We start from the raw sequence: 23,623 nt of genomic DNA, 5'->3' as shown, positions 1-23,623 counted from the left end.
TGTTTACTGATGGCCACAGGAATAAACCACTTTCAAAGGGGACGAGATAGAGTCATGGGAGATCATTTGAAAAATAGCAGGAAGTTCCTGATCTAACTATGCAGAAAAAAACATCTCCTCTGACACCCCCTACAGGACACTCTTTATATGCTGCTCAATCATGCACACTGCTGGTCTTGCATGTTCCCATAAGGTAGTGGGTGCAAGAGTGGATTAGCCATGTAGGGCCAATCACAAGAGCCCATGGCCAATCAGAAATTGCCTGCTAGGCAGAAGCCCCACCCATCTCCCTTTGGCAGGTGCCAGGAAAAGGGTTCACTGGGGCCAAGGTGTCCACGGGTGCCAAGTTGGGGACCCCCAGAATACGCTGTAGGTCTTCTGAGTTGCTTGTTGCCAACAACTCTCACTTGTGCATTGGCTTTAAAGAAGATGCGCCAGCAACGGCATCTGCCAGACTAGTACGTGGAGCAGTTGGAAAAGGAAATCCGTCCGTAGAACTGCTCTCTGCAGTCTGCGATGAACTGCTTTCATTGTGCAGCCCCTAAACAGAGCCAATCCCAGGCTGGATTCTTGTCCCAAACTCCCAATTCTGACACTTCCAGTTAACGAGGCCATCTGTTCGGCTTTGTGCGCTTCCCCCCTTCGGCTGCAACCTGTGATTAAGCCGTCTTGCTCAAGTCGTTCTGAAACAATTTTCTCCGGAGGGCACTTCCCGACTGTGCCCCTCTTTTCCTTCTATTGAACGCTGGGGTCCAGATCACATTGTTTGATCTGCGAGGACTGGGAAAGTGTGTGTGGGGGGGTAGACAATCTTGTGTTTTTGGCAGAAAGAACACACACTGTGTTATCTGATCCTGCCCAGGGGCGGGGGCCAGAATGTTCATGTGCCTGCGCTTGTTAAAGTGTGGTTAAAAGAGAGATGTGTCTCTCCTTCTCCCTCGCAGAACCCTCTGTGGGAGAATGCATGTGAGAAAGACTCAATTCTTCTTGGGAAGGGAGACCAAAAAGGGCTTCCCTCTGTTCTCTGCCTTGTGGTACAGTTCCCCTTAAATTGGAGAGAGAAGAATAGAGTTGGTTTTTATACCCCTCTTTAAACCCTCCTAATAGAGCCTCTTGTGGCGCAGAGTGGTAAGGCAGCCGCCTGAAAGCTTTGCCCATGAGGCTGGGAGTTCAATCCCAGCAGCCGGCTCAAGGTTGACTCAGCCTTCCATCCTTCCGAGGTCGGTAAAATGAGTACCCAGCTTGCTGCTGGGGGGTAAACGGTAATGACTGGGGAAGGCACTGGCAAACCACCCCGTATTGAGTCTGCCATGAAAACGCTAGAGGGCATCACCCCAAGGGTAAGACATGTCTCGGTGCTTGCACAGGGGATACCTTTACCTTTTAAGGAGTCTCAAAGCAGCTGGCAATCACTTTCCCTACCTCTCCCCTGTGAGCTAGGTGAGGCAGAGAGAGCTCTGACAGAACTGCTCTGTGAAAACAGCTCTAACAGCTGTTATTAACCTGCACACCAAAAGGATATGAATATGAAGGAAAAGATTAAACCTTGGGGAAACATTTTTTTTAAATAATAGGGGACAGACTAACAGGAAGACAACAGAGGAGGGAATAACACAACTCAGGGGGGAAGAAAAGAAAGCCAATAATTGCCCCAAGGGAATCCAGAGAGAACTGATCCCTGTGGGATGCTTACCCCAGTGGGTTGGATCCCACAGAAAGTCTCTGGTGATGGAAGAGATTTCTGTCAGCAGAACATTCCTCACCTCCATTTTTCTTCTGAGACCTAAAAAACTATCCTGCCCTGGAGTCATAGGAGTCCTCAGCAAACAGCACAACTAGGTAAATTAGCCCCCCCAAATCCCCCTTTCTCTGCAGATTTCATGCCAAAGTAAAGGGGAATATGTATAATAGCTCTATGGATAAGGAAACACAGAAAGTAACATGAAGGGCCATAATAAACAAGGGAGAATACTCACTGCACTGTCGATGCCCAGCGTAAGCAGCATGATGAAAAATACCACGGCCCAAAAGGTGGATCCTTGAAGAGTTGAAATCGCTTCGGGATAAATGATGAAAACCAACCCAGGTCCTGAAGGATGAGGAGAGATTTGTTTCTTCATTCTTAACATTTAGCTCCTTTGATAGAATTTATGTTTGTTGCGTTGCAATGTTTATGCTTCAACAGTAGGTGTCACTATTGGGCTACATACATAGCTAGCAGAACTACAGCCCTGCCTAGTGATAAAACAGACCTTTGCAGGCAAGGAGAGAGTCATTGAAAATAACCAGGACTTAATTAGATCTCGTTTATGTGAGTGTGTGTTCCACAGGAATAGGCTATACCTGTTCTACATTGAGCAACCATGGGAGGAAGGCTGACCTAACTAGCAGGGAATCAAACCCTGCACTCCAGATTAGAAGCTGCCTCTCTTAACCACTGAGCCAAGCCGGCTCCGGAGACTTCTATTTGGGCTTGGGGGGGGGGTGAGCCTCTTACCTTCAGTGGCCACATCCTGGATTTTGACTTTGGACTTATGAGCCATGTAGCCTAAGATAGAAAAAATGGCAAAGCCCGAGATGAAGCTGGTGCAGCAGTTGACTGTACTGGTCAGCAGCGCGTCTCTGAGAGGGAGGGAAAAAGGAGAAGAGACGGCTTCAGGAGATGGGAGATCCCCGTGAGCCAATTGGGACACTGGAGGAAAGCATGTGAACAATTCCAGGAAGTTCTTATTCTAACTATGTGAAATATACATCTCCTCTGATGCCCCCTGCAGGATATTCTTTCTGTTCTGTTGAATCATGCACACCGCAGGTCTTGCATTTGCACTCCCCACTGGTCCTGGGAACCATATTTCCTTCCACTTTGGAAACCCAAAGATGCCCAAGTGATGCGGTCGCCATTGGCCTGGAGAACTGGAATTACAAACTTTCTCCAGGCTAGAGAGAGATCAGTTCCTTTAAAGAAAACAGTTGCTTTGGAGGATGGTCTTGAGGGTATTATAATCTCCTGAGATCCCCCCCTTCCCCAGATCCTGCCTTTTCAGGCTCTGTCCCTGAATCTCCAGGAATCTCCCATCCTGGAGTTGGCACCCTACCAAATGAAGACAGGAAGCATTAGAATTGTTCTGCTTTAGCCTCAGGAGGATGCTGTGTAGCCAATCAGATTTGGCATTGTGGTGCATCTGAAGCTGGCGCCAGGTTGAGGGCAATGCCTCCTGGGTCCTGTTGGGAGGATGGTGAACTGTTCTCTTTGGTTTGCAGTTTTCCCTACAGCAAGAGCGGAAGGTGGGGTGCCCTTTGTGGATGAGATGGGAAAACTGGGGAGCTTTTTCAACCCAGGCCCCTTCTGTGGCTTTTCCAGCTATACCCAACGGGAGCTGTGCCACCTCTTTCGTAAAGCGTACATCATTTCGCAGCTAGTGGAATTTCACTCCCATAATGGGTCTCCCGGAGTCATAAAACCGATGCCGACTCTCTTTTCCTCCTAAACCAGAGTCATTTAAATTCCAATTGTCTGGGCCCCAAACCTTGTTTCAGAAGATTAAAGATAAAAACGATATTTCAGAAACGGTACAAATTGCTCTTTACAGCCGAGAATAAACAACAGGAGCAAACAGCAGAAGACAAGTTTCATCATCTCCAAACAATTCAAAGCAATTAGGAATGTGGCCTCCAGCGACGTTTCTCTCTTCTCCTTCCTCCAGTTGTTTTTTTTTTTTTAAGAAAAGGTGCTCTTGAGTAAACTTCAGAACATAAGAAGAGATTTTCTGGATCAGACCGATGGCCCACCTAGTCCAGCATCCTGTCTCACACAGTGGCCAGCCAGCTCCTACGGATGGCCGGCCACATGGCAGAGAGGCTGAGGCCTTCTCCTGAGGTCACCTCCTGGCTCTGGCATTCGAAGCCTTAGAGCTTCTGAATGTGGAGGTTCCCCTCAGTCATCGGAGCTTGTAGCAGCAGCAGCCGTATCTCCAGGTGAAGGCTCTCAGGTGATAGAGAGCCAGTTTGGTGTAGTGGTTAGGAGTGCGGACTTCTAATCTGGCATGCCGGGTTCGATTCTGCACTCCCCCACATGCAGCCAGCTGGGTGACCTTGGGCTCGCCACAGCACTGATAAAACGGTTCTGACCGGGCAGTGATATCAGGGCTCTCTCAGCCTCACCCACCCCACAGGGTGTCTGTTGTGGGGAGATGAATGGGAAGGCGACTGTAAGCCGCTTTGAGCCTCCTTCGGGTAGGGAAAAGCGGCATATAAGAACCAACTCTTCTTCTTCTTCTTCTAGTTGTTCAGGAAAGACCCCTCTTTGCCTGGGACTATGGAGAGCTGTTACCAGAGGAAAGAGCTAGTGGACCACTTACATGGCTCCATGTGAGACATCCAGACATGATTTGGTTTCCCTACAAGGCAGCATTACACTATTTGTGGAGCTGAAGGTGAGAATCACAGTTATAAGACATTTACAGAACATCTGAAAGCGTTTCGATTCCCATGTACGATGCTGGGATGATCCTTACAACAACCCTGCAAGGAGGGCAAGCATTATTCTGGGTATAAGCTTCCGTGTGCACGTGCTCTTCAGGTATCTGAGAAAGTGAGCCTGCACAGGAAAGCTTCAACCCAGATTTAAACTTTGTTGGCTTTAAAGGTTCTCTGTTCTCCTGCTTCAGACCAACACAGCTCTCTACCTGAATCTATTGTCCTGTGTTGTTCGGCGACTGCATTGTGCATTCTTTTTTGCTTAGCTGCACATTGCTCTTTTTCTTCTACAGCAGGGGTAGGCAACCTGTGGTCCTCCAGATGTCCCTGGACTACAATTCCCATGAGCCCCTGCCAGCAGTTGCTGGCAGGGGCTCATGGGAATTGTAGTCCAGGGACATCTGGAGGACCACAGGTTGACTACCCCTGTCAGGACACCATTTCATTTTTTAACCGGCCTTATAAATCAATCGATAAACCTGCACTACAAATAGTTCCACTTGTGCAGGGCTTACCTGTAGCAATTGTTGTCAAATTGATTGTAGCTAGCAAATGCAATTAAGACACCAAAGCCAGCTCCTAAGGAGTAGAATATCTGTGTGGCTGCATCAATCCAGACCTGCAGAGAGAAAGAATCAAAACCCTTCCATTTAGCTTCTTTTCTTTTATTTAAGTGGTCGTGTCTTCCTAGGGTTGCCGGCCTCCAGGTGTTACCGTGTAACAAACAGGATAACCAAATCAAGGAACAAAACGCTGGGTTGGGACTCCCGAATAAGCTGGTGTCCAAAAGTGATTAAGATAAATTTTAAAGTAAGATCCATTCCTGCAGTACAAAGAATCTTAGGGGGGACTTGGTCTCTCAATGGAGCATCATCTTGGAAGTGACTTTTGGTCTACCCCAAAAAGATAATCAGCTACTTGGAAGTTTCTGCCTCACTCGCTTGTTCCCTGAACTACTTGGAATAGGATTTAATTATATAGATTTTTGGAAGAATTGTCTCTCAAACTATGGGGTTAAGATTGTTACTAATACCGGTCCTGTATGGAAATTGAAAAAAAAATGTCTTTGTAATATTTCGAGTTGATGGACCAGAGGTAAAGGGGAGGGGATCTAAAATGGCCACAGTGCGAGACAAGATGCAGGACTGGATGGACAAAACATTCTGCTCTGAGGTGACTTGGCAAACTACCCGCCTTGTTTTAAAGTGGGGGGAAAAAAGGCTTACCGTGGCTTCTTTCAATCTCCTGAAATCTATGTTGAGGTACGCTTTTATTCCGTCGAGGGCCCCAGGCAGAGTGAGTCCACGAATCAACAGGACGGACAGCACCACGTAAGGCAATGTGGCTGTTATCCACACCACCTGGAAGGGAACGATATCAACAGGAAGATTATTAACCCAGATGTGGAGGTGCAAAATGCTAATGAAACCTGTGATCTTTTTGGGTTGTGTTTTATCTAAATGCAAGCAATTTGCAACAAACAAAGCAATAAATAAACGGAGCATTCCTTTCCAACTTTGTTATGAGAAAAATATGAAAGATAATGATACATCAAAATGGAAATACCTCCAGTAATCACCTGACGGCTTTGGGTGGGCCACAATTCCACCTAGAAGAAGACCTTCCAGGTTGTCAGTCTCCTGCATACTCCCCAAGTCCCACTAATAATATTTGCCATTATTGCTACATTTAGTACATTTTGATCCCACCTTTCCTCCAAGGAGATGAGTTCAGCATACACAATTACCTCCTTTTCTTCATTTTATCCTCACAACACCCCTGCAAGGTGGGTAAGGCTGAGAGAGAACAACTGGCCATAGGTCACCCACTGTTTCATAGCGAGTGAGAACTTGGAACCTTCACAGACAAATACACACATACACAATCTAATAGTAGGCCGGCCAGAGGATGTGGTGATGGCCACCGGAATAAACAACTTTCAAAGGGGATTAGAGAGATTCATGGAGGGAAAGTCTATCAATGGCTACTCTCCCCTGGTGAATGACAGTAAACTTCACACTCAGAGGCACTAAGTCTCTCTGAATCCAAGGAGGCAACATCAGAGGAAGGCCTCAGTCTCCTTGCCCTGTTGTTGGCCCTCCAAAGGAACTGGCTGGCCCCTGTGTGAGACAGGATGCTGGACCAGATGGACCTGGTTTGATCCAACAGGGTTCTTCTGGTGTTCTTATGAAGACCTCAGCCTCTATGTCTGTAGCTGACCCTCCAGAAGAATTGGCTGGCCACTGAGTGAGAGAGGATGCTGAAACAGATGGACCACTGGTCTGACCCAGCAAGGCTTTTCTGGTGTTCCTAACTAACCATAAAGGTCAAGGGCCGGTGGCAGGACTCAGATCTCCAATGGTCCTCATACCTTTCCGGATGTCTTCACTCCTTTCCACAAGCTGAAGAAAATAATGATCATCACCAACAGGAGACACAGCAAGAGCTCCCATCTGGGAAAACCGATGTCCCCGATCCCACGACTTTCATGAAGATGCAAAACTTTCCGCCTAACCAAAAGACAGGGAGAAAAAGACACACGCCGTGCCATTAGACCGATCCAGTGCTGCGCATTTAGACCACACTTTCTGCAAATAATTTAGGGCAGCGAGCATTCATGGCTTCCCCAAAATTGCATCCCACAACAGGTTGGACAGGCCGAGAGCAAAAGTCTAGGCCAGCCTTTTCCAACCTTTTGAGCATGGAGGAGCCCCTGAAATAATTTTTCAGGCTTGGAGGAGCCTCAGAAGTGATGTCGGCTGGCCACGCCTCTCTGCCACACCCTCCAGAAGTGATGTCACCACCCGTGTCAACAGGCAGGCTTGAGGAGGACTGGGGGGAGAGAGAGAAGATGCACTCCGGAAGTGACATCACCGGAAGTGACATCACCACCCGTGCCAACAGGCAGGTTTGAGGAGGACTAGGGGGGAGAGACAAGAGGCAAAAGATGGGAATAGGCATGCAGGCTCCACCTCTGGAGTTCCCATGGGGGTCCATGGAGCCCTGGTTGGGAATCCCTGGTCTAGGCCAACAGGCTAACTAGCACTGGCTCTAGTCAGTGAACAGTTTTGAACTCCCTGGGAATTCCTCATCTAGTTAACTGAGAAGGGGGAACAGAAGCAAGATATATTCCTAAAGGGAATAGGATTCGTTATTACAGCTACAAACACCACGCCAGGAAAAGCAGGCAATTAGATCTCCTCTCTCTAGCAGAATTAAAAAAAAAAAAACCCCAACCAAATAAACTGCTCTTCTTGGAGTGGTTCAAGGATCTGAAGCCTAAACAGGAAAGAGAGTTTAACAGACCATGACGTACCTTGCTGAGATGCACCCAGATTGTTTTTCAGTCTGGGTCTTTAAGAGAGAGCCAGACCAAACAAACAGAATGCTCCAGTCCTAAGTACTTTGTGTGGATGGCCACACGCAGTTTATGGTTTGGGATGAAAACACGGCTGTAGGTAGGGTCGCTATTCTCCCCCAGTTTGGCGTCTTTCTCCCTGGGTGAAATCACCCCCCCACCTCCCCAGGCAAGAAGCCAGAACAAAATGTGACCTGGAAGTGAATTACTAGGAGAGGGTCCAGAGGGATGGAACCTGGGGAAAGCTGCTTCTATGACACCTGGAAGTGACAGGTACACTGGGGATGCTCTGGTCTCCTTTTGCTGCCGGTAATCCTCCCCCTCTCCTTTCCAGGTATCTTTCAACTCTAAAAATTAGCTTACTCCCAGGTCTCACATCTCTGGTGCTAATACCACAGGCACAGAAAGGAGCGATTTGCTAATTAGCTCTGTTAATCAAAAACCATGCTAATTTCTTGAGATGTGTGGAAAGAGTGCAAATTGGCTTTTTCTTGTTGGGGGGGGGGGACTTGGGAGGAATGGAAAGCTTTCATGGTTGGAATCCACTGGTGGTTTTGGGTTTTCTGGGCTGCGTGGTCACAGCCTGGTAGTTTTAGCCCTGACGCTTTGCTGGTAATTTAATGTTTGCCTAAAATTACAGTCATGCGCTTCCCAAATACCAAATCCCAATCTTTTAATGTTGCTTTTTAATATCACACTTTATCTCAAGGCTTTTATTTCATCGACAGCCGGAGCAGAAATGCTGTTTTTCAATGGGATTCTATTCCGATTAGCAGTGGGAGCAATCGTTCCCCCCCCCCGCCATTTGTTTTGATTACTAGGGTATCAATCCTTACGCATTTCAGAAATGGCAACCAAACAGCAGAAAGCGGGCGACTTCAACATAAAGAAATAAACCGAAACAGATCACTAAACAGGCGTCCTTTGCCAGAAGGAGAAATGAATCCTTGATTTTGTTCAGCTGCCAACTTGAATGGAGACAGACGGTTTCCGACCTTCCTTCTGGTGTTCCTTTTCTCCTACAACGAGAGTGGGATTGCTCCACTGTCGTTAATGGCTATCTAGAGCAGGGGTAGTCAACCGGTGGTCCTCCAGATGTTCGTGGACTACAATTCCCATGAGCCCCTGCCAGCAAACAGGGGCTCATGGGAATTGTAGTCCAAGGACATCTGGAGGACCACCGGTTGACTACCCCTGCTGTAGAGGAAAACAATTATGTCCTAAAATGACCAGGGTCTTTTTTGTCATGAGGACACCGAGAGCCTTACAACAAAGCTGGAACGAGAATTTGGGATTTGTTCGTCATGCCGGACGCCTGAGAACGCCCAGCTGTTTCTGGTGTCAACCAGTGAAGGAAACTTGAGAAAAGAGCAGTTGTTGCTATTGTGAACGGTCGGGGCTTGATTACACAGAGCGGAACGGCCTGTTCTTGACTATGTTGAGTGGTACGCAATTAAATCTCACTTAGTCCTTCCAGCAGTCCATGGCCCTTTGACCCTGCTAATATCCCCCTCTCATAACTCAAAAGTGAATGTTTGCCTAGGGAGGACTTAACACATCAGGGTGGACAGGCCTGGCAAGCAGAGGGAGACCAGGAACTGGGGATGTGCATGGCGGGCTGGCCATCACCGATGCCATGATAGGGTTACTATAAACCTGGCGGTCATTTTTAATTCTACCTTCTCCCCTCGGAGCTGAAGGCACGGCCCACAAGGGGACTGACACCCTACACCAAACACAGTTTGATATTCTGAATCAGACTGTGGGCTTCTGAACATCAGTACTGTCCATTCATCCTAGCAATGGCTCTCCGGAGGTCTCAGACAGAGGTCTTTCACATCCCCTGCTGCCTGGTCCATATAACTGGTGATGCCGGGACTTGAACCTGGGACCTTCTGCAATGAAAGCAGAGGCCCTACCCCTGAGCCACAGGCCCTTGTCCGCCAAAGCTGATGCTGCAATTCAGTCCCATTCCTCTTTAAAGATGGCATGGAACCCCATTTCTTCTATTTTGCTGCAGGAGCCTTAGCGGGGCTATCCCTCTGGAACCGGGGGGCCGAACTCACTCATAAAATTCCGCCGCAGGTGTGATCTTGTACTTGGAGTAAGCGGTCCCATTGGGAAACAGCGACATGTTGATGAGTCGGGGGTCTGTGCAGTTGACGCTGTTCCAGGGATGGCCGCACCTCGTCCAGGGAAGCTCCCCCAACGTGAAGGATGAAAACAGATAATACAGAGACCAAGCTATGATAACGTTGTAGTAGAAACCCACGTAAAGAGCTATGAGTATCACGGCATAGCCCGTACCTGAAGGCAAACAAAAAACGGAGGAAGGAAGTCACACGTCACACAGGAATCAGAACGTTCTATCCGAGAGGGACTTTGGGATGCTCGGAACGGAGATTTGCAACCCGTTTGAATCCATTATGTTTTCGAAGCAACGGGCAAAAATGCCACGCTAATCAATGCCATGTGAGCCCTTTGTGTTTAATTGACCCAGTGATCTCCTGAGCCAGGCCTTCAGAACATGGCCCATTAAACCTGGACACAACCTGCTATTTCCTTTAGCTGCAGGCCACTCAAGCGGCTCTGATCACTCCCTCAATCCAGTAATTTGAGCGATCGCTTCCCCTCTGATTGCTGAGTGCATTCTGCACGGCAAGCATTAAGAGAGGATGCAATTAGGACATTGGGATTCATTGCACCGTCCTTTAATGCTAAAATTAACCAATTATCTTTTAGTCTTTTTTTTTGGGGGGGGGTCTTCTCTTTTGTAGAGGTTATCATTTTTAATAATTAAACATAATAATCGTCAGGGGATCTGGAATGTCCGCCGGTCTCCCCAAACGGTGAACTCAGCCAAATAAACCCAGTTCTCTACGTTGTCAGAAATAATTTTGGCAAAGGGCGTCTTTTGAACTCAGGTGCCTAAAGTGCCCAAGCCGAAGTGGCAGAATTTGCACGCTGGGTCAGGCCCATCATTAACCAAGGTGAGATGCCAACACTGAATTGGGAGATTGATTTATTTAGGATATTTCTGTGGTGACTCTTCAGAGTCTTACACAAGGAGGATTACAATTAAATGGGGGGGTTGAGATTGGAGGGGGGATGCCAGCTAATGCTGGCAGGGGCTCATGGGAATTGTAGTCCATGAACATCTGGAGGACCACAGGTTGACTACCCCTGACCAACCTGCTGCACTATGCAGGACACTCACAACTCTATCGCTCATCCAAAAGATACATGTCCTGTATCAGTTGCCTTCCAAGCATCAGAGCAGGAAACCTGGAATTTACCTTTAAAAAGTGGGCAGATTTTCCATACCGTGGCAGCACCTTCTCTGTTATACTGGCCCAGAGCTAGTTCCATGTAGAACAAAGGCATCCCAGCAATGATGAGGAAGAGGGTATAAGGGATGAGGAAGGCACCTGGAAAGACAGAACCACAACACAGATCTCAGACCTTTCATAAGGTGGTTAGATGGATCCATGGACAGGAGGTCCACCAATGGCTACTGCTAGACATGGTGATTGAAGGGTCTCTGCATACCAGGGCTGGGAGGCAACACTACGAGAGGGTCTTGACCTCTACCCTTTGTTTGTTTGTGTGTTCGGAGCACCTGCTGCTGGCCAGTGGCCTTAGGCCAAGAGGAAACCAGCTACTGAAAATAAAAATTATGGTCCCAACTTTGTAACTACCCCAAAAGGCACAACGAACCATGAGCCACTGCCTAGCTATAATCATAGGTTTCCCCTACCTGTTTGCCCACGTGGAGGGTTCTGGCTGGCCGGTGGGCGTTTATTTTACTGAACAGTGTTTGGCCAAATCTGTATGGTGGGGTAGATTATTACAGCTAGATAGATTGCAGGGACGGCACTAGCACTCATTTCCGTGTTGCGGGTCTGCCCGACAAAACAAATGCATTCTCCCCATCAGGACAGAACTAATTTAAATATCAAAGTGGAACTAGACTTCACGGGGAATGTTCAAAAAGATCAGGGCAGAATGCACGAATGCTTTGGGGGGACTTCATAGAAGCTGCATCTCTCTCTCACACACACACACACACACACACACCCAAGAAAGGGTTGCCAATTTCCAAACGATAGAGATCATTTCCCCTGGAGAAAATAGCTGTTTCGAAGAGGGGATGATAAGGAATAGGATCCAACAGAGGTCCCTCCATAGCCCCTGGCCTCCTCAGGGTCCACCTCCCAAATCTCCAAGTATTTTCCAGCTGACAGCTGGCAACCCAAATCCAAGATGAACTGCTTTGAGATTTATGGGGAAAGGGGGGTATTTCTACATTACTGACTTGCCCACATGATTTCTGGCCAGCTCACCTGCCTAAGCATCTCTAGCCCAGTTTGCACATTACAGGGCACCTGCATGTACACGAATGTACCTGTTATAAGGAACAGCCACTCCAAGCCCACCTTATGAAAGCGGGGCCACTCCCTGGAGATACACGGGGCCACCGTTCAGCTGGATACGTACTGAAGGTAACGTGAGAATTAATCAATACGGATGGGTGATTCGGTTTGGACAGGCTGAAAAGTACCCAAATCAATGCTGCTTCTGGTACTTCTGGGGTCTATCCAGGCCGAATCACCCATCCCTGCAATTTAAATGGACCGAATCAACAGTGGCCGAATCATGATTCGGCAATTCAGCCAGTTTAAACACCTTCCCCTCTCGGCTTTCTGGGTTTCTTTCTTTTTTACCAGTGAATGCTGGCATGGGGCTCATGGGAATTGTAGTCCACGAGCATCTGGAGGGCCGCCGTTTGACTACCCCTGCATTCGGCAGAAAATGTGAATTCCTCTTTAAAGCCTCCGTCCATTCAGTTTTCAAAACAATAAACATACCAATGGCGGAACAGACTTCATCCCCATAGCCTTTCTCAACAAAAGCCTACTAAGGGCAGGGGAGGGGACAGCCCTTAAGACAAAAGGACCATCGAGCGCCATGGTGTCCAGGTGAAGTAAAATGCTTCAAACACTTTAAAACAGCTCTAGGCGGGAGCCAGGCTGCCGTTGGAGGAGGTTAATGCACAAGCCACATAGGAGGTCGGCAAATTAAAATTCTGCAGAGAACAGAGTCAAATACAGGCACAAGCTGCTCCAGATAGCACTTGAGGCTGGTCTTGCTGTGAGGCAACATCCGTCTTGCGTTAACTCATCAGTGGCGCTTCTGGAGCCGAGAGAACAGAGGGCAGAGCCTGTGTAATGTTGTGGAATCGGAGCTATGGCCTTCAATCTGAAGAACCGGGTTTGATTCCCCCCTTCTCCTCCACCTGCAGCTGGCTGGGTGACCTTGGGCCAGGCACGGTTCCCCTGGCACAGTGGGAGAATACTTCTATAAATCCACAGCATATAATATGCATTCCTTATTTCAGACATCACAACTTCAAAACAAGCTTCAGTTTGAAACCTTTTGTCCAGCAAAGGAAATCTCTTTTTTCGACAACTAAGTTTATAGGCCCCCAGGGAAAAGTTCTTGGGAGATACAATTCTGGACCTCTTTACAGAATCTCCTCTTTTCTTATGGTCTCCTTTGGCCATCTGCAAGGAACTTCAGCTTCATACGTCAAAGGCTGGAGCCCAAACATGCAAATTGCATCCAGCTGGCTTGCCTTTGATCCTCCACCCCCTCTGGAGTGCTTTGTCTGGCTACTTCCTACTCTTGTTATTACAAAACACGTGATTGTTGTTTTACATCAAAGTGTTCATTTACAAGTCTTCTCCTGAATGGCTCAAACGTGGACAAGGAGACCCTGGAAAGAACTTTTTCAGAGTTTGAAATGACTTCACAGAAGCAGAACCCAAAAAAGGTTAAATCTCCTAGATTTTAAGCAATAGTTTCAGTTAGTTTATTCCCTCCAGAAACCAGATCTGTCCGTGATGGTATCGCCGTTTATCATGTCAACGGATACATCAACCTAACATTCACTGAGCCTAATTCTCTTGTCATAAAAAAGAAACTCCCAAATTCCATATTACACAGAATTCTTCATCAGTATTTATTTATCATATGGCATGTATAGTGTAGGCAGGAGGCTGGCAAGGGATGTTCGGAGATGGTTTGCCATTGCCTGCCTCCGTGTCAAAGCCCCTAGCGTTCCTTTGGGGTCTCCCATCCAAACATTAGCTAGGGTTAACCCTGCTTAGCTTCCAAAATCTGGCAAGCTCAGACTAGCTTGGTCTATCCGGGTCAGGTAGTTAAACAAAAATAGACAGCTTTATATGCTAGCATGTACAGATCACTGTAAGCAGTATGCTGCTAGGTAATTTCAGTTCCGTCTTTCACATTCCTGGTTGGTTCTGGATGTCTGTGACCCTAACCTTGTTGGATTGTCATTCATTAGTTCATTAACCTTTATTGGCATTCCAGAATATTACAAAGGGTATAAAGAGCGAGAGCAAGAAAAATATAAATAAACAGCAAAACAGATAAAACAGTAATAAAAAGCTTAATTCTGGCTATGAATACTTGAACAAATTTTAGTGACCGTAGCCGTAATCTCAGGGGAATGATCATTTAATAAAAATTGGAGTGCACTTCTCCTTTTTTACAAGACTTTTGCAATGTAATGAAAGGAAAAGGAGTTCTTTACAGGGAAACCTCATGAAAATAACAATCTAGAACGTCGTACTGAGTTATAGCTGGTGAGATTGCAGAACAGAAATATAACCTCTCCTGAAATGGAACCAGCTGATATCTCCCGAATTAAAACACCTTTGAGGGGAGAACATTCATCCTGGCCAGTATAAAAAGTTCTGTGATGGAAAGGGTTATCTAAATTACAGAAGTAATGAGCCATGCTCCCGGGCTGAATTTATAAACCAGATTTCGCAGGAGAGCATAGATATGGTTAAGAGGGAAACCATTTTTCGGGGGGTCAAGGTCTAATAGTCTGTTTTATGACCTGAAAGATGGATGATTCATAAGAAAGTACAAAAGAATCTACTGACAGTCTATTTTGAGAGATTGAACGATTGGATGATTTATTGAACATCGATTGCACCAGCTCCCTCTGTGTAACCCGCCTTGCATCGCAGTAAGAAAGGTGGACAATATCTAAATAAGAACTAACCAGGATTGACCCTGTTTAGTAGCCAAAAACCTGGGCCAGTTAAGTCAGTGGAGAACACATCACTGCAGTTTACTATAAGGTGACCAGATTGTCCCACTTTTGGAGGGACATCTGGGGGCACCTGGCAAATTGTATTTATGTTGAAATTAAAATATAAATATTACAATACTAATTTTTGCATTCTATGCGTTCTATGAAACTTTTTGTTGCTCCATATAGACCAAATTTTTAATCAAGACCCCCCCCCCCCGGTCAACGGTGTCCCGCTTTACCAATGTTAAAATCTGGTCACCTTACTAGCAACCCCGTAAAATCGAGGCCAGATTAGGACAAGAGGTTAACGTGACTGTCTTTATACTGAGGAATGGGATCCTGTATTGCTCAGGGGGATTCCTTTCACAAACCCCCCCAAAGAACTTCTGCATGATGCGTGGGGGAAGTCTGTCTGCATCTGACTTAAAGCCCCATAAAGCTGCTTTATATTAATGATTGTAAAGTTTCACGGCTCCACCTGGTGGCCTGCGAAAAACTAAAGAAACCCAGAAAAGATGAAAGGCTTCCCCAAGCTCCTGGAAGGTCCAATGTTCTCTCTTGCACTTCACATTTTCCCTTGCTGAGCAATGTGCACTCCCTTCCTTCTCCAGCTAGTCAGCAAGGGGACCTTTGATTACTATTTCACTAGACTTTTCAAAGATGCAGGATGCGAGAAAAGGGATTGAGAGCAAGGCGGGTGTTCGGAGGAAAACACGGGCAGCCCGAGCTCAATTGCGAAGGCAGGGGGAAATGACCCTCGGGTGCCCCACCCTGTATTTTCTTATATTTATTTACTGTAGTGCGTTTTTTTCTCACCAAGAGAGGACCGAGGAGGACTGAGTTCCCTTCTTAAACAGTTTCCCCATTGCAAACCCCTTCCGGCTTCTCAACGTCAGTGGGCAAATTGGGGAAACCCCGCTGGGTGTGTTTGTGTGTGTGGAGGAGTATTTCCACTGTCCTGGATTTTATTGTCCTAAACCTCAAAGGCAGGACAAAAAAAAAAAACCAACGCTATTCTTCTAGGACGTGTCCCAGGACCTTCTGAGGCCTGAGTCAATCCAGTATTTTCAGTAGCTAGATTGGGATCCAGTGGCAAACAACACTTTGGGTGAAGAGAGTCAAAGAATCATAGAGTTGGAAGGTGCCATAGAGGCCATCTAGTCCAACCCCCTCCTTTCGAGAATCACAGCTCACTTTGTCAGTTGAAGAAGAAGAGTTGGTTTTCATACCCCACTTTTCACTACCTGAAAGAGTCTCAAAGCGGCTGACAATCGGCTTCCCTCCCTCTCCCCACAACAGACACCCTGTGGGGTGGGTGAGGCTGAGAGATCCCTGAGATTTTTTCTCATTCAGAACAGCTTTATCGGTGCTGTGGTGAGCCCAAGGTCACCCAGCTGGCTGCAGGTGGAGGAGGAGCGGGGAATCAAACCCGGCTTGTCAGATTTAGAAGTTGCCACTCTTAACCACGACACCATGTTGGTCTCAAAGGTTTACTAGACTTGTATCTAGCTGTCCTTCTACAGACCAACACAACTGTCCCCAGAAACTATGAACAGTTCTCACAGCAAGAAAGAAATCCTACCCTCCAAATCCCATGGGATCACCCATGTTTCAGTTCTTTTTTTTGTTAAGGCAGGGATTTCTATTTTCTGCTTTTGTTATACCAAAATCTATAGGGAGGAACAGTTCTGTCTGGGGACGTGGCGTTCTCTCCTCTCCGACCTTCGCCACGCAAACCGTAAATAAATAAACAGACTGAGAACAAAGCCCTGAACAAAGTGTGTGAACAATCCTTACGACTTGGGGATTGTGAGGACAAATCTTTCAAAACCCGAAAGTTAACTGCAGCTAATCCGGCATTTGTGCACGTCAAGGAAAGCTCTTAGATTTGTGGCCAGAGGTTTGCAGTCACCTGCACGGGTCGCCAGGTGTTTCAATGCCACCAGCACAAGATGGACGAGGGATGAGCAAGGTAGCAGTGTTCTGGGCGTGGAGAGGAGTACTATGATGTGCCAATGTCACCCAGAAGTGATGTCAGCATGTTGGAGATATGGAGGAGGGCGACGCCCTAGCTTTTGGGCAAAACTCTATGGTAGAATTCACTTCAGACCATAGAGTTTTGCCCCAAACCCAGAAATCAACACACTTGGATGTCAGGCCTCATCATCCAAGCCCTTGCACCTAAAAGAGATCCGTGATACACTTTTTTGGGGTAAATCCGCAGATTAACGTGAAGTTTCCTGTGTCATCTGCCATCACCAGGCAACCAAGATGGGCCTCTGCTGCTGAGTTCTTTCTTAGCCGCCCTCCTTCCTCTACCCTTCCCTCCTCATGCCAAGCAATCTCCATCTGTCTCCCATGCTCCGCGCCACCAATACGGGGCTGGCCGGGGCCCCAAAGAGGCTTCCAGATGGTTTCCCTTTCAGCAAACAAGCACAAGACGTTGTGTTGTCAGCAGCAAGTCAAACTCCACAGAGACCAGAAGGGCCGGACCTGAATACATGAAGCCGCCTTTCCTGTCCCTGCACTGACACATGGTGTGTCTATGTGTGTATGTTGGGGGCAGGGCAGAAATCACACTGGCCCCGCCCCCACCTCATTCACCAGGTTGTCCACATGATGTATGTTAGAATATGCAAGATGTGCAGTGCGCGTGATTCTGACTCCAATAGATTGGTTGTCCCCAGCCCAAGAGAAGTCCGCCTGGCCTCCACCAGGGACGGGGCCTTTTTGGTCCTGGCCCCATCCAGGTGGAATGAGCTCCCGGAAGGTATCCCCTGTGCAAGTCTGACCCTTGGGGTGACGTCCTCCAGTGTTTTCATGGCAGACTCAATACGGGGTGGTTTGCCTTCCCCAGTCATTACCGTTTACCCCCCAGCAAGCTGGGTACTCATTTTACCGACCTCGGAAGGATGGAAGGCAGAGCCAACCTTGAGCCAGCTGCTGGGATCGAACTCCCAGCCTCATGGGCAGAGCTTCAGACTGCATGTCTGCTGCCTTACCACTCTGCACCACAAGAGGCTCTTACATGGTCATATCACTCGATAAATTAACTCCCACCCATTAGGGAAATCATTCCAGGGGTTTTCATGAAAGCCTGGTTGAAAAAGCCTGTTCTGTTCGACACAATGTCCCCGGGAAGACCCTGCCTTTGGAGGCAAGAAGCGCTAATAAATCACCAGATCATGGCCGTCCAGCTATCACTTGCACCACATTCCTTTTAGCATCAGCCCGTCTTTTCCACGACAAAGTATGCAGAGCAGCATGAACGGCTTACCGACACATCACAAATCACACACACGCACACACAACGGATCTCCACCGTCTAATCAGGAATCCGGCTAAAAGACGCTGCCCGACCCTTATCCTCACGTGCCTCCACAATCTCTCGTTCAAAGTTCTGCTGGGCGGCGTGTCCTAAAACCCAGGTTGTGGGTCGGGGAAAGACCTGCTTGGCACGCAAGAAGGTTCCGGTGGGGTCAATCCTCGGCATCTTCCGTTCAAAGACCCCAGCCTGAGACCCTGGAGAACAGCTGCTGGGCTGAGTAGACCATATTGACCTTGATGGACCAGGGGTTTGATTCCGTCTAAGACAGTTTCACGTGGGTTTAGGTCTGGTGCTTCTCTGACGCCACCTGGTTCTACAGTGATGGGAACAGCCACCCAAAAAATCTGGAACCAGGAGCAATTCCCTTTCCTCTCCCCACAACAGACCCTCCTGTGAGGGAGGTGGGGCTGAGAGAGCTCTGGCAGAACAGTTCTAAGAGAACAGCTCTGACTAGCCCAAGGTCATGTGAAGGAGTGGGGAATCAAACCCATCTCTCGAGACTAGAAACCACCACTCTTCTTAACCACTACATGGCTCTGGCTGTTTTGCAGTAAAGAGAAATGGCTTCTAACCTTCAGAACCGGGTTTGATGGCCTACTCCTCCACACGTAGCCAGCTGGGTGACCTTGGGCATCGGGTGACTTCTGGGATATGACCCCAAGAGAAGAGACAAGCTATCCCATCTCTGACAGAACTCATGCTAGAAAGTTCGCCACAAAGCATGAGTACCACGTGTCAAACATAGAAGAAGAAGAGCTGGTTTTTGTGGCCAAAGGAGTCTCAAAGCCTTCCCGTCCTCTCCTCACAACCCTGGGAGGTAAGTGAGGCTGAGAGAGCTCTGAGAGAACTGTAACTGGCTCAAGGTAGCTGGATGCATGTGGATGAGAGGAGCAGGGAATCAAACCCAGTTCTCCAAATTAGAGGCTGCCGCTCTTAACCACTCCACCAAGCTGGCTGTCCCATCCTATGTGTACATGTGCAGAGCACCTTGTTTTTAAAAAAAGAAACAGCCAATGTGCATGCACTTTGCAAATGTAACCAGGGACTAGCCCCTGGATACATGGGGGGGTTGCACCACATGCTCAACTGTACATGCATCAAATAGAACATGAGGCTCAATACAGAATAATAACTAAATACACTTGACAAAAATAAGAAAGAGCAACTCAAGCGCACCCTGCACCTAGACCGCGCATGCCTTCAATGTGAGTTGTGAACAGAGCTTTCTCCCTCACAGGGTGGGCGCCAGAGCAAAACAGAGAAGGGGAGCACCCAAGGGCAGTGTGTATTTAATTCCATGGGGCCTGAAGGCGCTTCCCTCATTCTCCCGCCCTTCTCTTTAGCCACACAACAACCCTGCCAGGTGGGACAGGCCGAGAGGCTTGCCAGCGGCACCAGCGAGCTTCGAACCAGAGACCCTCGGAAGTGCTGCCCTACCATGGCTGCCCAGGGGTCCGACCCAACAGCAGACGTGGCCAAAGGACGGCCGACCCCTTCCCTTTCCCTTTCCCTTTCCCTTCCCCTTCCCTTCCCCCCGGCCAGCGGGCGACCCGTCCTCCCCGTCCCGTCCCGTCGCAGTCCCCGTCCCCGTCGCGCCCGCTCACCCACCTCCTCCGTTTTTGTAGCAGAGGTAAGGGAAGCGCCAGACGTTGGCCAGGTCGACGGAGAAGCCGATGACGGAGAGGAGGAAGTCGACCTTCTTGCCCCACGTCTCCCGCGGGGGCTCGGCGCTGGGTCCGGGTCCGGGTCCGGGGCTGTAGCGCGGGCTGGCGGGCTCCAGGAGGTTGGTGCTGGTGTACTGGACGCCGTTCTGCTCCTTGACCAGGCGCAGCTCCACGTCTCTCTTGGGCGGCTGCCCCGTCGAGGAGCGCCTCCGCTCGGCCTGCGGCGGGCACTGGGGCTGGTTCATGCTCACCTGGAGCGCGGGGGAGGAAACCACACCGGGAGGAGACGAGGGCAAGGCTGGCGCCGAGCGGGCGACGCGCGAGTAGGAGGCGAGGCGAGGCGGCCGGGGATGGGATGGGGGGGCGGGGGGGGGGGAGAAGGGGACTCGGCCGCAGCAGCAGCGCCCCCCCTCGGCTGCCTGCGAGCGCTCAAGGCGCTGGATTGCCGCCGGTGCCCTTGGAGAGGGTGCCCAAGAGCGCAGCGCAAAGACGCGCCGGGGGAGCGCACCGAAAGAGGGGCTCCCGCTGCCTCCCCGGACCCTTGCTCGAACGGAGCCCCTCGTCGTCGCCGCCGCCGAGCCCCCACTTCTCCTCTCCCGTCTCGTCCCCTCCCCTCCGTGCGCGCTCGCTGACTCCCACCGCTGCCCTATTCGACGATCCCGTTCCTTGTGAGCGCACGGGTGGACTGGCAGAAACCCGCTTCTGAACTCCCGGGGAAGAACGAATTCGGGTAAGTAGCTCAACCTGACCAGCCCTTCGCTGCCCGGGGACCTTCAGGGCTCCTTCACCCCCGCCCCTCAAGAGAAAGTTTCTCCCCAAAGATGTGGCGTAGAGGGCCAGTTTCTCCTGGCATGTAACTGACTCCCGCGGTTCTCTAAGGACCGCCTGAATAATGCACTTTCAGTCCACTTCCAATGCACTGGGATCTTTGCACGCAAAATCCAGATGCACAACGGATTGAGAAGGCCTTATTCAGCCGTTGTGAAAGTAATCTGCCACTCCTTGACAACGCAGGCATCTCCTCTCCAGAAAAGATTTCTGGCGGTGGGGGCTTCCTGATACCTGATATCTGGGGCACAAACTCTCAAAAGTCAACGTTTCCTCTGTCAGATCTGATGAAAGGCACTCTAACTCTGGAAACCTTGTTTTGTTGCACAGGGATTTCAGAAACAGACTAGAATGGAGATTGCCACATTACATGTTATTACAACACTCAGGGCAATGGAACCCCCAGGGCTTAACAGAGATATCAGGTTCTTATCACACTACAGGTTAACACTTTTATTATCTATATATATATGCTAATTTGCTGCTGTTTACAAGTCTTACTAACTGCTTTAAGCCAGGCTTAGCTATATTTATGCTCAGTAACTTATGTGTCTTAACTCTAAGTATCCCTTCCTGTCAACTAACACACACACAAACACGCACAATATGGAATAGCTGGCAAAATAAGTTTCAATGTAGCTGGAGAATCTATCTGAGTAGTGATTCTCAAAAGTGCAAATGTTGTTAAGTCTTTAAAGTGCTGCTCTGGAAACTGTGTGTCTGCGTGTGTGAAGTGCTATCTGGTTGATTCTGACTTATGGCTACCCCCTTAAGCCCCTTAAAGCCTTTTATCTTTTGTTTTGCTGCATAATATTTTATAGAAGCGTCTGCCCAGCGAGGACCCAACATGTGGACCGGCCAGATTGTAGGCCACCAATACTTATGCTGGAATCAAAATGGGCTCCTCTTCAAAGCTATTCCGGAGTGAGCCGTCTCCTCCAGCGAATGGATATTATACAGTCCCGTCCCCCTGTGCTCCCCATCCACTCATCCTCGCTTGACTCACTGCTAGGGTTTCAGTTGCGTCTCTGTATTCCACCCACCCACACGCATCCTTATAACCACTGGGCAGTTGCTCGAGAAGCACATCTGCACACAAACACACACCCAGAGATCTTCTTTCTTCTCGGCCTGACCGAGCAGGTCCCAGAAAGTGTAAGCCGCCCACCTCCCCATGCGTACCGGTCCATTTGCAGAGGCCCGCAAGGAAACTCACCTGAAGTCAGGTCAAGTCCTCTCACCAGAAGACGGCCCCAAAGTGAGAACAACGTCCCAGCCCCCGAGGTTCATGGGTGGGGTCCCCAGAGCCTCCCTTTCTCTCTCGTAGACCTTCGCTCCTTCGGGACAGGAAGCTGAGTTGCAGGCCAAGGACCGGGGAGCTGTTTTAAACCCGTCTCTCTTCTTTCCGCGTGATTGAATTACTGTATTAATAAAACCTCACAGATGTTCTGCCCCGAAGCATTCGGCTCACTCCTTTGGCGGAGAGGCTCGGGGTAGCCTACGGCAGCCGGGAAGGGAAGAACCTCCCCTCCGCCCTCCCTTGGAGGCCCTGGAGACTTGGGAAGGGGAGGGAGGGTCAGGGGGCTTGAGGGGGATCTAGGAACGCCCCTCTTCCTTCTCTTCCCGCTTTTGTACCCGAGAGAGCTGGATCGCTGTCCCCTCTCTTTCGGGAGCCCTTGAGTGGCTGGTTGGGAAGGCGCTGCCTGTCTGGCTAATGTAATATCAGTTGCCCCCTCGAGGTAAGCCAAGTCCTCAATTGCATTTCGCACACAAAAAAAAAAGGCTTAATCTTGAATCGGTCTGGGCCACGTTGTGCTTAATGGGGCCTGACAGCAGGGTCGAGGCAAGGGAAGGGAGAAGCGACAACATCCAAGTTGCATCTGTTTCCTGGCCAGGTCGACCCATTACATTTTCGTTGGCTTCAACGAGTGGGTGTGGTCATTTGGTCGCTGTCCGCGGTGGATTGTCTAGTCAGTGGAATTTTGGCGCCCCCCCCATGGGGGGTCCAAGGCAACAGACATAAAGAGGGGGGGGTTGCCGTTGCCAGCCTCTGCGTACCAACCCTGGCCTTCCTTACCAGTGCCCCACCTAACCAGGGTCAGCCCTGCTTATCTTCTCCAATGAGGTCAGTTATCCAGGTCAGGGCGTTTGGAGACTATAAATGCCAACTATTGAACTGCGCTAGGCCAATCCTGAGGGTCTTGCGTCTTTTCAGCTGGGTGACCTTGAGCTAGTCCCAGTCCTCTCAGAGCGGCTGTTGCAGAGCAGTTCTCCTCGAGCTCCCTCGGACGCACCTACCTCACAGGGTGTATGTTGTGGGGAGAGGGAGGGAATGGTGTTTGCAAACCACTTTGGGACTCCTTCGGGGGGGTGAAAAGCAGGATGCTAAAAAAGCAGCTGCTTTGCCATCTTCTCATTTGGGCATCAAAAACCCATCTCCTTTGTCTTTTAGAGTTTGGGGAAAGTGTTCACCTGGCCAAGTCAGCTAAACCGTCAGGGATCCTGGACGGATGAAGCCGAGGGTAGTGGCCACATTCAGGTTTGGCTCCCGTTGAAGTCCTTTAGGAGTCTTAAAGCTGCTTACTATCACCTTTCCTTCCTCTCTCCACAACAAGTAGGTGACGCCGAGAGAGCTCTGATAGAACTGCTCTGTGAGAACAGCTCTAACAGGACAGTGATTAGCCCAAGCTGGCTGCATGTGGAGGCTTCAGGAATCAAACCTGGCTCGCCGGATGATGAGAAATGCAGCATGTGCACACAACCAACACAACCACTCTTGTGGAAAAACCCTGAGTGTCTGTCTGCATGGGTAGAAGAGGAGAATAAAACCACAATGAGAA

The 23,623-nt window shown here is 49.2% G+C and overlaps 1 protein-coding gene across 2 annotated transcripts in view; it reads right to left on the bottom strand.

Annotated features, from left to right (window-relative positions):
• Positions 1-22,270, bottom strand: part of SLC6A2 (solute carrier family 6 member 2) — a 32,413-nt gene extending 10,143 nt beyond the window's left edge. The window contains exons 1-9 of one of the 2 annotated variants that reach the window (XM_077310491.1): positions 22,000-22,270; positions 19,900-20,206; positions 11,131-11,262; positions 9,901-10,141; positions 6,848-6,986; positions 5,703-5,837; positions 4,992-5,095; positions 2,498-2,622; positions 1,977-2,089 (exon numbers count right to left, since the gene is read on the bottom strand). In XM_077310491.1, coding sequence (XP_077166606.1) covers positions 1,977-2,089; positions 2,498-2,622; positions 4,992-5,095; positions 5,703-5,837; positions 6,848-6,986; positions 9,901-10,141; positions 11,131-11,262; positions 19,900-20,200 — 1,290 coding nt within the window. In that variant the 5' untranslated portion in view covers positions 20,201-20,206; positions 22,000-22,270. Of the gene's footprint in view, positions 1-1,976; positions 2,090-2,497; positions 2,623-4,991; positions 5,096-5,702; positions 5,838-6,847; positions 6,987-9,900; positions 10,142-11,130; positions 11,263-19,899; positions 20,721-21,999 lie in introns of those variants that run through there. The other variant, XM_077310490.1, reaches the window with a different exon arrangement.
• Positions 22,271-23,623: the final 1,353 nt, after the last annotated feature.

The sequence above is a fragment of the Paroedura picta genome, chromosome 14, assembly GCF_049243985.1.
Source record: "Paroedura picta isolate Pp20150507F chromosome 14, Ppicta_v3.0, whole genome shotgun sequence".
Lineage (NCBI taxonomy): Eukaryota > Metazoa > Chordata > Lepidosauria > Squamata > Gekkonidae > Paroedura > Paroedura picta.
The sequence above is the reverse complement of the archived record's forward strand: the minus strand, read 5'-3'. Positions and strand labels throughout refer to the sequence as shown.